Genomic DNA, 11,597 nt, shown 5'->3' on the forward strand with positions numbered 1-11,597 from the left:
AGCGCCAATTCATAACAAAAGTTATCTCAGGACACTTTTCAAATAGAGCAGGTCTAGACCGAACTCTTTAAAACATTAATTACAGAGACCCAACAGTACCACCATGAGCAAGACCTTGGAGACAAGGGCAAGGAAAAACTGCCTGTTAAAAGGCAGAAACCTAGGACAGATCCTCCGGCTCTAGGTGGGTGGTCGGAGTTTGAGAGAGAGAGAGAGAGAGAGACAGCAGAGTAACAGACAGACAGGTGCACAGCAACAACAGTAGCAACGACTACACTAATAGTAGCGACTGATGATGATGGCCATGACAACAGCAACGATGGGGGACAATGAGCAGTGACAATAGTAATAATAGTAACTGTAGTAATAATATTAATAACAATAATATCAGTGATATTAGCAATGGCAATCTAGCAGGACCATGGCAGGAGGCTCCACCAGGATCGATAAGAACCTGCGAGACGAGAAAGCACAAGAACTCCGGGGAAGAAGTGAAGTTAGTAACATGCATTAATGGAACATGAATGAGTGCAGAAAGAGAGAGGAAGAGAGGAGCTCAGTGCACCATGGGAAATCCCCCGATAGTCTAGGCCTATAGCAGCATAACTAAGGGATGGTTCAGGACTCACCTGATCCAGCCCTAACTATAAGCTTTATCAAAGAGGAATGTCTTAAGCCTACTCTTGAATGTGGTGAGGGTGTCTGCCTCCCGAACCACAACTGGAAGCTGGTTCCACAGGAGAGGAGCTTGGTAACTGAAGGCTCTGGCTCCTGTTCTACTTTTAGAGACTATAGGAACCACAAGTAGCCCAGCATTCAGAGAACGTAGTGTTCTAGTGGGGTAATAGGGTACTATGAGCTCTTTAAGATATGAAGGGGCCTGACCATGAAGAGCTTTATAGGTGAGGAGGAGGATTTTAAATTCTATTCTACATTTTACAGGGAGCCAATGCAGAGAAGCTAGTACAGGAGAGATGTGATCTCTTTTTCTAGTTCCTGTCAGTACTCGTGCTGCAGCGTTCTGAATTAATTGGAGCGTTTTAATGGACTTATTGGGGCAATAAAAACAATATACTGTTTAATATCTTGTATAGAAATATTAATAATATTAATAATTGATTTATTATTTAAATGCATCCAAACACAAAGAACAACTCAACAGATGAAAGCCAATTTTATTGATCAAGTAACATAAATATGACAAACGTTTCACTGTACATATGACCTGGAAACCAAAGTAAAAATAAATAAGTGTCACAGCAATAAATTAAAAGCATGAAACGGACCAATAGACTGTTAGCTTGAGTCAGTGAGATGAGACGCTGAGTCGTGTTCGTCTCCGAGGTCGACAGTGCAGTTCGATGGCTATTTACACACATTTTATTTTACACATTTTCAGTAGCTGACGTTTCGTTTCACACTTCAGTTCACATTCGTCTTTTTTACAACTTCAATAACTTCAGCAACAATTTAAAAAACTAAGAAAAGCAAAAAGCAGCTGATTATTAACCCCTTCAGTCACATGTCGATCAGCGCCTCAGTAATACGTTCAGTATCAAATACTTCAGTCAGCAGGTTACAAAAATATCACACACTCTTATTCTCTTAACCAGGGTCCTCACTTCCTGCCGCAGCGAGAGGTCAGTGAACGCAGCAGCTCTCAACCGTCAGTCCCAAAACAAACCGGGTGCCCTTTGACCCCGCGTGACCCCGTTTGAACCCGTCCACCCTTTTATCTGCGTTCATTCGACATAAAGAGGACGAGTGGAGGATTTAGTGCCACCTAGTGGTGGAGCTGTAGACTGCAGAGGTCAGTGGGAAACGTAGTGCAACGGTTCGGCCCCTCCAGGAAGCTGCAGACGGACAATCCAACCAATCAGTGCAAACTACCACACATTTTATTCCCACTAGGACAAGTCACCTTCCACTTTTAATTCATTGTTTTTTTTAATCGCAAATATTTTTATCACTTTCTCTCAATTTAACTGCAAAAAAAAAAAACATAACCAAAAAACAGCCTGAAATCCTGGAGGGACTGATTCTGGAAAAGATCCAACAGGAACAGCTGTAATATCACTATCACTCTCCACCAGACTCACAACACTCATGTTACCTTCAGATCATCACAACTTCATTATAGTGAACAGAAACAGAATAAAACTCCTCTGTTAGTGTTTCCAACAATCACCAACTCTGGTTTGGTGGAAATAAATCCTTAATTCACCGACGTAGATGTGAAAATATTGGAGCCACAACGTAAGCGAACGTTAATCCTTAATCATCTGACATTGTAACTCCGTAATTAACACATAATTAACCAATCACTGCAACCTTTCCACAGATTGGACCAATCACAGCTCGTCACCTGGAACCAGTTCCCTCCCATCTGAATGAATTATACAAATAATAATAATAATAATAATAATAATAATATTTGTGTGTTTTTTAAAGCTGTTTTACGCCCCGACAAACCCACTTTTTTTGTTTTATTTCAAAATGGCTGACTTCCTGTTGGGTTTGCGGGTCCAAGACGCAGAACTGTGATTCTTTTGTCAGAATAATAATAATTCCCGTATTTCCTGTTTTTAACATTTGACTAAAGGAGAGTTTGAACATCGAGACGTAAAAATGTACAAACAACCTCAAATCTGGAAAGTGGATCCGGTTCCTGACGGGTTCGATCAATAATCACAAAATCCCCCAAAACTAAATCTGACTGTCGGGTTGAGAGCTGCTGAGCCGAACCTCCGGCCTCAGATCCCGTGAGCTCTCGGTACAATCCGGAGCGCCGCTGGCCACCGGCCCGCTGGAGGCGAACAGGAAACTACAAACATCATCAGGACACAAACACTGCAGGTTCTCCGGCGTGCAGCCACCGACCGCCGCCGCCGCCCTGGTGGCTGCAGCTTTCATAGTCCAGCTCCGTGTCCACACACACACACACACACACACACACACACACACACACACACACACACACACACACACACACACACACACACACACACACACTCTGCAGGAGACAAAAATCTCAAGGAGCAACAGAAACTGATGTAAACATTATTTCAGGAAAACAAACACCTGAGACTATTTACTCATCGTCACGTCGCTGAAGCTTTTATTTTGAAAGTGTTCCCCAGCTGCTTCCTGTTCCTGTTGCCGTGGCAACCAGTGACAGCGGTCGTGGTGGTGACCTCCTTTCCCTTCGTCAACATCATTTTGCTTATCAGCTACAAGCTGTTGTTGTTGTTGTTGTTGTTGCCGTAGTAAATTTCTTCGTACTTTGGAGGGTTGATGAGTTTGTCCACTAGGGGGCAGACGGGAGCCGAATCAAAATATCTGAACAGAAACGTAATTAAACAGCAACACTCGAGGACGTTCCACCGAAATCATCGTTTCACCAAACGATCCCTCAGAATTCAGTAAGGAGACGTTGGCGTTAGCAACAGTAGCTAAGGGGGCGGACTCCCAACCTTTAGTCTGTAGTATGGTCAAACTACATTACCCATTATGCAACTGGAGAGTGTCTTTCATTACAGCCAAATCGAACTAAAACTCAGCTGCTAACATTAGCACGTCCAGCTAACTGGCTTAATAACCAAATGCTACTTCCTAGGCTAACAGTTAGCACAATAGTTTATGGGGTTAAAGGTTATGGTCAAGTGCTATCAGGGTTAGCTAATGTTAGCAGCTGGAGCTAACGTTAGTCTTCATCCTAACAGACTTTTATCTCTGAAAACACGAATGAGTATCTTTTACAGGATTCCTGTTTTAAAATAAGTTAGCTTTTAGGTTTCCGGATAATAATTATAATCTTCTTTTGTCAAATTCTGCCAGTTAGCAACTTCAACACCTGAAAAATTAAACCCGGGTTAAAGGACACAAACGTATGCAGTGAGAAAGTGAGCTAACGCTAACGCTGTTACCGTAATGTGACTGCTGGTGACTCCTGGACCTTACTGTCTTTGTGCTAAGCTAGCTTAAACACATCTGTCTCCGTAGTAACGACTAACAGTGCTAACGCGGTAGACGGATGCTTGTGGCGGATGTGAAACACCAGAGTAAAGAACTTGTACAGTAGACTGACCGACGGTTTGAGAACTTGTTAGCCGGATGTTGCGGCGTTTGTTTCGCTACCTGCTGATGGTGTTGGAACACTTCATGATGCAGATACAACAAGCTACACACACACAGACAGCGCACACTTCAAAACACACAAACAGAGAACGTTTTCCCTTGAGAGTCCCGACAGCCGCAGGCGTGGAGCGGTAGAGCGTCTGCGTCTACCGAGCTCCGACCGCTCCACTGCTGCTGGAAGAGTCCGAGCGTCTCCACAAAGTCTGATTGCTAAAACCTACACAGACACAAACATCCCCGGTCCCTTCGTCACGGTTTAAGGTAGTTCGGGTGAAATCAAAACCAGAAAGTGTTGAGTCTGGTGGTTCGCCGGTCGAGGAAGGAGCCGACCAGTAGCCGCTCAGCTGGCAGCTCCTGCAAAGGATGACATCGTCCGACGGTGGCGAACATCCACACAACATGCGGCGGAAGCCAAAACTTCAAAACTTCCAGGCGACGTGTTGAAAATTCCGGCGAATTCCACAAAAAGAAGGAGCGAGAGAGCGAAGGAGGAAGGGAGACTGCGGTGCGTCTGCGTAAGCGAGGCTTCTACCACTACGAGAGCTGGCGGTTGGCGACTTATTTAGCACTCCGATGACGGAGGACGGCGGCGGACGTTTGCTTCGTCCGCCAGGCCGAGGAACAGAGACAGCGTCAGCATCAGCTTGACCCCCTCGACAGGTCGAGTCCCGGCGACCTGCGGTGGGATCAGGAGTCAAGACACGAGCGCGAACGAACGAAATCCAGCCCAGGCACGAATGTTTAAACCCCGCCCCCCCCACCCCGAGGACATAACAAAAAGAGAAACTTTTGGCTTTGTGGTTATTTACAGTGACTTCCTGTGGAGGACTCAATGGTGGCGACCCGGCGCCGGCGTCGGAGGTCAGGGTCAAGTCTTCGAGCTGGGAGGAGGAGGAGCTAACTGTGTGTGTGTGTGTGTGTGTGTTACAGTGTTTGTGTATGTGTGAGAGAGTGTGTGTGTGTGTGTGTGTGTGTGTGTGTGTGTGTGTGTGTGTGTGTGTGGACCCTCAACTAGCTCCGCCCCCTTCCTCTAGCTCCGCCCTCAGCTACTGGCGGACCTCGTTGGCGATCAGACTGTCCTCCCCTGACTGAAAATCCGCCTCATTGATGCTGTTCCCTCCGTTCAGCAGCTCCTCGTCCTGGGACGACCCCCGGTCCTCCTCGCCGCTGCCACCGCCCGGCTCGTCTGAGTTTGGGTCCTGGAGCACCTGCGCGATGTACATCTGCTGCTGCTGCTGCTGCTGCTGCTGCTGCTGGACCGAGCAGAACCAGAACCGACAGTTAGTCAACATCTACAGCACTTCACTGAGTTAGCTTAGCCCGGATCAACCAAACTCAATTCAGAAAATAAGCATTTTAAAATGTTTGTTAGCTCCACAATAAGAACTCGTAACAGATCTACTCACCTGAGACTTGGTGATGGGAGAGGACGAGGGACGAGCTGGACGTCCGTTCTCAACGGCGTCCACGTCGTTCTCCTTGGTGTCGATCTGAGACAGAGACACGGAGTGAGGCTGCGTACTACACCTGGAACAGGCACCTGGAACAGGCACCTGGAACAGACACCTGGAACAGGCACCTGGAACAGGCACCTGGAACAGGCACCTGGAACAGGCACCTGGAACAGACACCTGGAACAGACACCTGGAACAGGCACCTGGAACAGACACCTGGAACAGGCACCTGGAACAGACACCTGGAACAGACACCTGGAACAGGCACCTGGAACAGGCACCTGGAACAGACACCTGGAACAGGCACCTGGAACAGGCACCTGGAACAGGCACCTGGAACAGGCACCTGGAACAGACACCTGGAACAGACACCTGGAACAGGCACCTGGAACAGACACCTGGAACAGGCACCTGGAACAGGCACCTGGAACAGGCACCTGGAACAGACACCTGGAACAGACACCTGGAACAGACACCTGGAACAGGCACCTGGAACAGGCACCTGGAACAGACACCTGGAACAGACACCTGGAACAGACACCTGGAACAGGCACCTGGAACAGGCACCTGGAACAGGCACCTGGAACAGACACCTGGAACAGACACCTGGAACAGGCACCTGGAACAGACACCTGGAACAGGCACCTGGAACAGACACCTGGAACAAACCGGCGGTCGTACCTTGTAGTTGTGAGCGCTGAGGTACTTGAAGTGTCCGAAGCAGACGTGGGACAGGCAGACCACGATGGTGACGATCAGAACCACCAGAGTGAACATGGAGGTCGGCGTCTCGAAACCTGTTAGCATCAGTTAGCATTAGTTAGCATTAGTTAGCATTAGTTAGCATTCAACAACAAAAAGTAAATGTCGAAGCCCTCCAGACAACTTCAGTTTATCGACTGTTTCCATCAGCTCTCATTTGGTCTGGACTCACCTGAGATCCTGTTTGACCTCGCGGGGGGGGCTTACCTGTGCGTACAGTGGAGAAGAAGAGCAGCCAGAAGAGGCAGAGGATGGGCGCGGCCACCACCTGGGTGACGGCTCCTGAGTGGATCTTCTTGTCCAGTTTGGAGGGCAGGTAGGCGTAGTACATGTTGTATCGGTCCACCAGGTGTTTCAGCAGCATGTACATCAGACCTGCAGGTGACAGGTGAGTCAGTGCGGACTTAAAGTCTCCACTCTGGGTATACTGTAGCAGCATTAGCAGTAGCATTAGCATTATTAGCAGCATTAGCATTATTAGCAGCAGCATTATTAGCATTATTAGCAGCAGCATTAGCATTAGACTGACCGAAGGGGACGATGATGGGGCAGGTGATGCTGTAAGCCATCACCACGGTGAAGACGTTCATCATCCAGGCGTACGCGGCTCCGAACTGGAACTCGTAGGCCTGATGCTGCAGGGACCAAACACAGTGTGTCAGACAGGAAGTGACCACAGCGGCGCCCCCTGAGGCTGTAATGCTCATCACAGTCACTGCGTGGCGTCGTCAGGTTACCACAGACCAATCTGGGTCGGCGTGCTCACCCTCTTAACGTTGCGGCGGTCGGCGGCGGAGCGGGCCAGGCACAGCCGGATCATGTACATGAGCAGACCCGGGATCCGGAGCAGGTCCATGGCGTTCCCGATGAACGCCGAGGCGATGACGTAGTTAACGAAGAACGCTCCGTTATCTGGCAGGAAGACGCACCTGAAGGGACACGGCAGACGCAATGTTTCAAAATAAGAGCACATAAACAAAGGCTGCAGATGGAAGTCAGTCAATATTAAAACATTATAACGAGTGTTTGAATCTTATTTGTTTCGGACTTTCAGTATTTAAATCTTGATGCTGACATTAAGTTTAAAGGTCTAAACGAGGACCGCTGAGGGATTACAGATTATATTAAACCACTTACTCAAACCTGACTTTGGCATCAGCCAGGAACTTCTTATCAAAGAGCCAGCGGAAGAACACGTCCAGACTGCAAGAGAAAGAGTTCCAGTGAGGACAGCAGAGGTCAAAGGTCACTCAGGGACGGACTCTTACCAACAGATTATTACCTGCTGAGTCCGAGAGACGGCAGCAGCAGAACCATGAAGATCAGGAAGGTGTAACATTTGTGCATCGTCGTCCTGTTTTCTCCAGACCTGCAGAAACAGACGGATCAATTAAATCAATAATCTATTATCATTCATAGCTGTTAGCTTCAGTCTGTTAGCATGTTATCATAACCTGTTAGCTGTTAGCTTCAGTCTGTTAGCATGTTATCCAGTCTGAAGCCACATTTTTACCATCCACTGTTTAGATCTTGGTGCTTTATAAGGATTTTAGTCATCAGATGTCTGGATGGTGTCAGTAGTGGTGAAGACAACAACTCCCATGATTCCACGCCACTCACCTGGTCCAGTGAGCCTCGAAGAAGGCAGAGTAGTAGACGATGGTGGGCAGCAGAGCAGAGAAAGCCCAGAGCAGCAGCGTGGGGAAGAACTGGGTCACGATGGGGTTCTGTCCAAAACAAGAGTCACAACAATCAGTTCACATCGTATGAACACAACCCTGCGGCAGAGCGGCAGAGCGGCTTCCTTACGTTGAGATACTCCACAGGCTTGGTGACGTTGAATTTGTCCATGGTGGAGATGATGATGGCGGGCGTTGTGAGGAAGAAGAGCAGGAGGAAGAGGATGCAGTTGATGATGAAGCAGCGGATCCACCAGGAGATCCCGCCCAGCGACAGGTGCTCCCTGCAGGAATAAACCAACACACATGAGCTGAGGATGAAGGGTGCGTTTGTTTGGTATGTGGCGGGTGGAGCTCGTGGATGTACCAGCGGACGTTCTGCGGGTCGGGCGCGTACGAAACACTCCAGTTGTAAACGTGAAGAACCTCGCTGAACTGAGAGGACTGAGGCTCCTGACGACAGCGACAGCCCTGAACCTGACAGGCGTTAAAATCCTTCAAAATACTGTGAAAACAGAGGGGTGTGGCCAAGATAAAGGGGTGTGGTCAGAGCAGCATAAACAGGAAGTGTATTACAGTTTCAACAAATAATAACAAACAGTGAAAACAAAGTGAAAAATTAACTAATTATTGTTTTAAAATCTGTTGGTGGGCGGGGTCAGATAAGGGGCGGGGTCAGATAAGGGGCGGGGCCAGGCAGTGCCTCACATTGCAGTCATGGACTCGTTCTGGAAGGTGACGAAGGCCATGCCCAGCGGTTTGGTGTGGACCTTCTCCTTCTCCTTCCTGTACTCCTCCTTCAGCTTGGACTCCGTCTTGGTGTAGTAGCTCACCGCCTCCTCCTGCAGGACAATTGCAGGCTGCTAATTCACTGCTAACATGCTAACGGCTAACACTGACCCAGCACATAGAACCAGACCAGGTCTCATTTGATCCAGATAAAACTTTAACATTAAAAATAACCAGAGCAGAGTAAATCACACAATTGACATTATTGACATTATTGACATTATTGATATTATTGATATTATCGATATTATTGATATTTGAGCAGACCTCCTCGCAGCCGGTGATGGCGCAGCAGCAGAGGTGTCCGCAGGGTTTGGGGTTAATCATGGTGGGAACGTGTTCCTTCGCCATCAGGTCAGTGAAGAACTTCTTACTGCGCTCCGTCTTCTTCCTGACAGACACACACAGCACGGACACACAGTCATACTCTATACACAGAGCTGAACTGTATCCCAGCATGCACTGGGCCCTGGCTGTCTGTCTCACCTCTCGGCGTTCAGAGACATCAGTTTGGCCACGTTGTAGCAGATTCGAGCCTCGAGCACTGTGCAGTTCTCATACGCCTGCCTGAGGAGTAACACACATTCAGATCCTTAATATTATTGTTGTAATAATAATAATAATAATAATAATAATAATAATGGGAGGCTGCAGCTCAGAGGCAGAGTGGGTCGTTTCTTAATCGGAAGGTTGTGGGTTCAATCCCCGGCTCCTGGTGCCACATGTCGAAGTATCCTTGAGCAAGATACTGAACCCCAAATTGCTCCTGACGCCGTGCATCGGTGTGTGAGTGTGTATGAATGTTAGTTTCTGTTCGATGGACTTTGCCAACACTGAGTGAATGTGTGTGAAAGGGTGAATGTGTCTGTAGTGTAAAAGTGCTTTGAGTGGTCGGAAGACTAGAAAGGAAACTATACAAGTACAGCTCCATTTACCATATCGACAGAAACCTTTTAACTGCACAGATCACATGATACAAATAGGACATTTTATTCAATTTGACCGACTGATTCCAGCAGCAGGTAGACACTGTTCAGCTTTATTCCTCATTACATTATGGATTATTAAAGCTTTAACCAGCGTCTGGTGTCGGTCTGAGGGACAGGAAGAGACGGAGACGAGCGGTGAACTCACTCGAAGTGCTGTTTGATCTGACTCTCCTCCGCGTACTTCGAGATGCCGTTGATGAATAAAGTGCGTTTCACCTGCGAGACACAGAACTGGGATTAAAACACAGAAGGGTACGATGGCTCCACACAGACATCAAACTGAGTGAGATGTTGTTCTGGTTTGTGAGACCTGGACCAGGTCCTACCAGGTCGTCTTCCTTGTAGTGCATCTTGGAGGTGTGCCTCCTCATGCTGTAGACGGTCAGCAACAGGTACATGAAGGCGAACGAAGTGTGCAGCCACAGCAGATTCGTCCTGGACACAAAACGTTTCACAGAAATCTTTATTGTTCCGAGCTCAATGCTAAGCTAACAGTTCCCACCAGCTTCCAGTCTTTGTGCTACGCTAGGCTAACCACAGTCCTCAGGGACTCACCCAGACTTCAGGTTGGCTATCGTGGTGCGTCCGAAGCTGTAGGCGTTGTTTTCTGGAATAAACATCAGCAGAGGTCAGAGGTTATCATCAGGAAACATTCGGGACAGAAGTTGGCCGTTAATGTTTATTATATATTATATTTGTGTCCATACACCGGGATTACAAACACTGTTAATTAATGTTCAACATGAATGATCATAAAACTAATAAATAATCAATAAGGAGCTAAAACACAACTCCAGTAAGGTGTGTACAGGTACCGACTTTACTGTTCTTTATGTTGATAAAATGTAATGCTCATATATTATTACTCAGGAAGATAAAATCGGACTTTATTGATCCTCAATGGAGGGAAATTCCCCAGTTACCCAGCTCCACCGTAACCAGGTGATGAACACATTAATGCATCAATAACTATAATCCATGTACATTGTTCTGCATACTTTTACTTTTTATAAGTTTTGATACAAACACGTTTGTACTTTTGCTGAAGTAAAAGTTTGAAAGCAGTTTTTTACTCAAGTAAAAGTACTTTTCCAATTACTGCCGATACTACACTAAAACCACCATCTACCATCAGACAGCAAACACAGACCTACAGACCTCCTACAGACGTCCTACAGATCTACAGACCTCCTACAGACCTACAGACCCCCTACAGACCTCCTACAGACCTACAGACCTCCTACAGACCTCCAACAGACGTCCTACAGATCTACAGACCTCCTACAGACCTACAGACCTCCTACAGACTCTGGTCTGACTGTTACCTTCTTTAGAGGGAGGTCCGGGCGCTCCTTGGTTTAGGAAAGCATCTTTACTGATAATTCGGACTAAACCCAACACAAAGTGAGAACAGTGTGAGTCTGATAAACTGTTTAAAGTCCAGATCAAATGAAAAAGATCATCCCCAAAACATAGCATACAAGCTAAACATAGCTAGCTACAGGGAAACTCAGAATGAGTTCTGTTTATAATTTTATGTTTACTGCTAACATTCAGGTTCTGAAGAAGAAAACGTGTCAATAGCAAAATGCTAGGTACCTAGCTAGCTAATCTATTTCAGCCCTTAGCTAACGAGTTACATCTGAGAGCCAAGTAGCTAGCTGCTAATTAATTGCTGCCGTCTCTCGAACTGTTTTTACAGGAAACAAACTGTTTATCTTTTACTTCTGTCTCACTTTATTTATTTAGTCGGACACTCTGCCGCGAGCGTCCGAGGACATTTCTTT

General features: G+C 47.1%; 1 protein-coding gene across 50 annotated transcripts in view; it reads right to left on the reverse strand.

Moving 5' to 3' along the window:
• Positions 1–1,155: 1,155 nt before the first annotated feature.
• Positions 1,156–11,597, reverse strand: part of LOC127353621 (CSC1-like protein 2) — a 25,153-nt gene continuing 14,711 nt past the window's right edge. For 2 of the 50 annotated variants that reach the window (XM_051382971.1, XM_051382968.1), the window contains 16 exons: positions 10,366–10,417; positions 10,137–10,245; positions 9,956–10,026; positions 9,308–9,388; positions 9,089–9,212; positions 8,741–8,874; positions 8,400–8,537; positions 8,163–8,316; positions 7,974–8,080; positions 7,636–7,722; positions 7,491–7,556; positions 7,120–7,282; positions 6,883–6,988; positions 6,561–6,728; positions 5,544–6,388; positions 1,156–5,390 (listed from right to left, as the gene is read on the reverse strand). In XM_051382971.1, the coding sequence (XP_051238931.1) occupies positions 5,184–5,390; positions 5,544–6,388; positions 6,561–6,728; positions 6,883–6,988; positions 7,120–7,282; positions 7,491–7,556; positions 7,636–7,722; positions 7,974–8,080; positions 8,163–8,316; positions 8,400–8,537; positions 8,741–8,874; positions 9,089–9,212; positions 9,308–9,388; positions 9,956–10,026; positions 10,137–10,245; positions 10,366–10,417 (2,612 nt within the window). In that variant the 3' untranslated portion in view covers positions 1,156–5,183. The remainder of the gene's footprint in view (positions 5,391–5,543; positions 6,389–6,560; positions 6,729–6,882; positions 6,989–7,119; positions 7,283–7,490; positions 7,557–7,635; positions 7,723–7,973; positions 8,081–8,162; positions 8,317–8,399; positions 8,538–8,740; positions 8,875–9,088; positions 9,213–9,307; positions 9,389–9,955; positions 10,027–10,136; positions 10,246–10,365; positions 10,418–11,597) is intronic. The other 48 variants (XM_051383014.1, XM_051383012.1, XM_051383013.1 and 45 more) reach the window with 48 other exon arrangements.

The sequence above is a fragment of the Dicentrarchus labrax genome, unplaced genomic scaffold (genome assembly GCF_905237075.1).
Source record: "Dicentrarchus labrax unplaced genomic scaffold, dlabrax2021, whole genome shotgun sequence".
In the NCBI taxonomy this organism is placed as follows: domain Eukaryota; kingdom Metazoa; phylum Chordata; class Actinopteri; family Moronidae; genus Dicentrarchus; species Dicentrarchus labrax.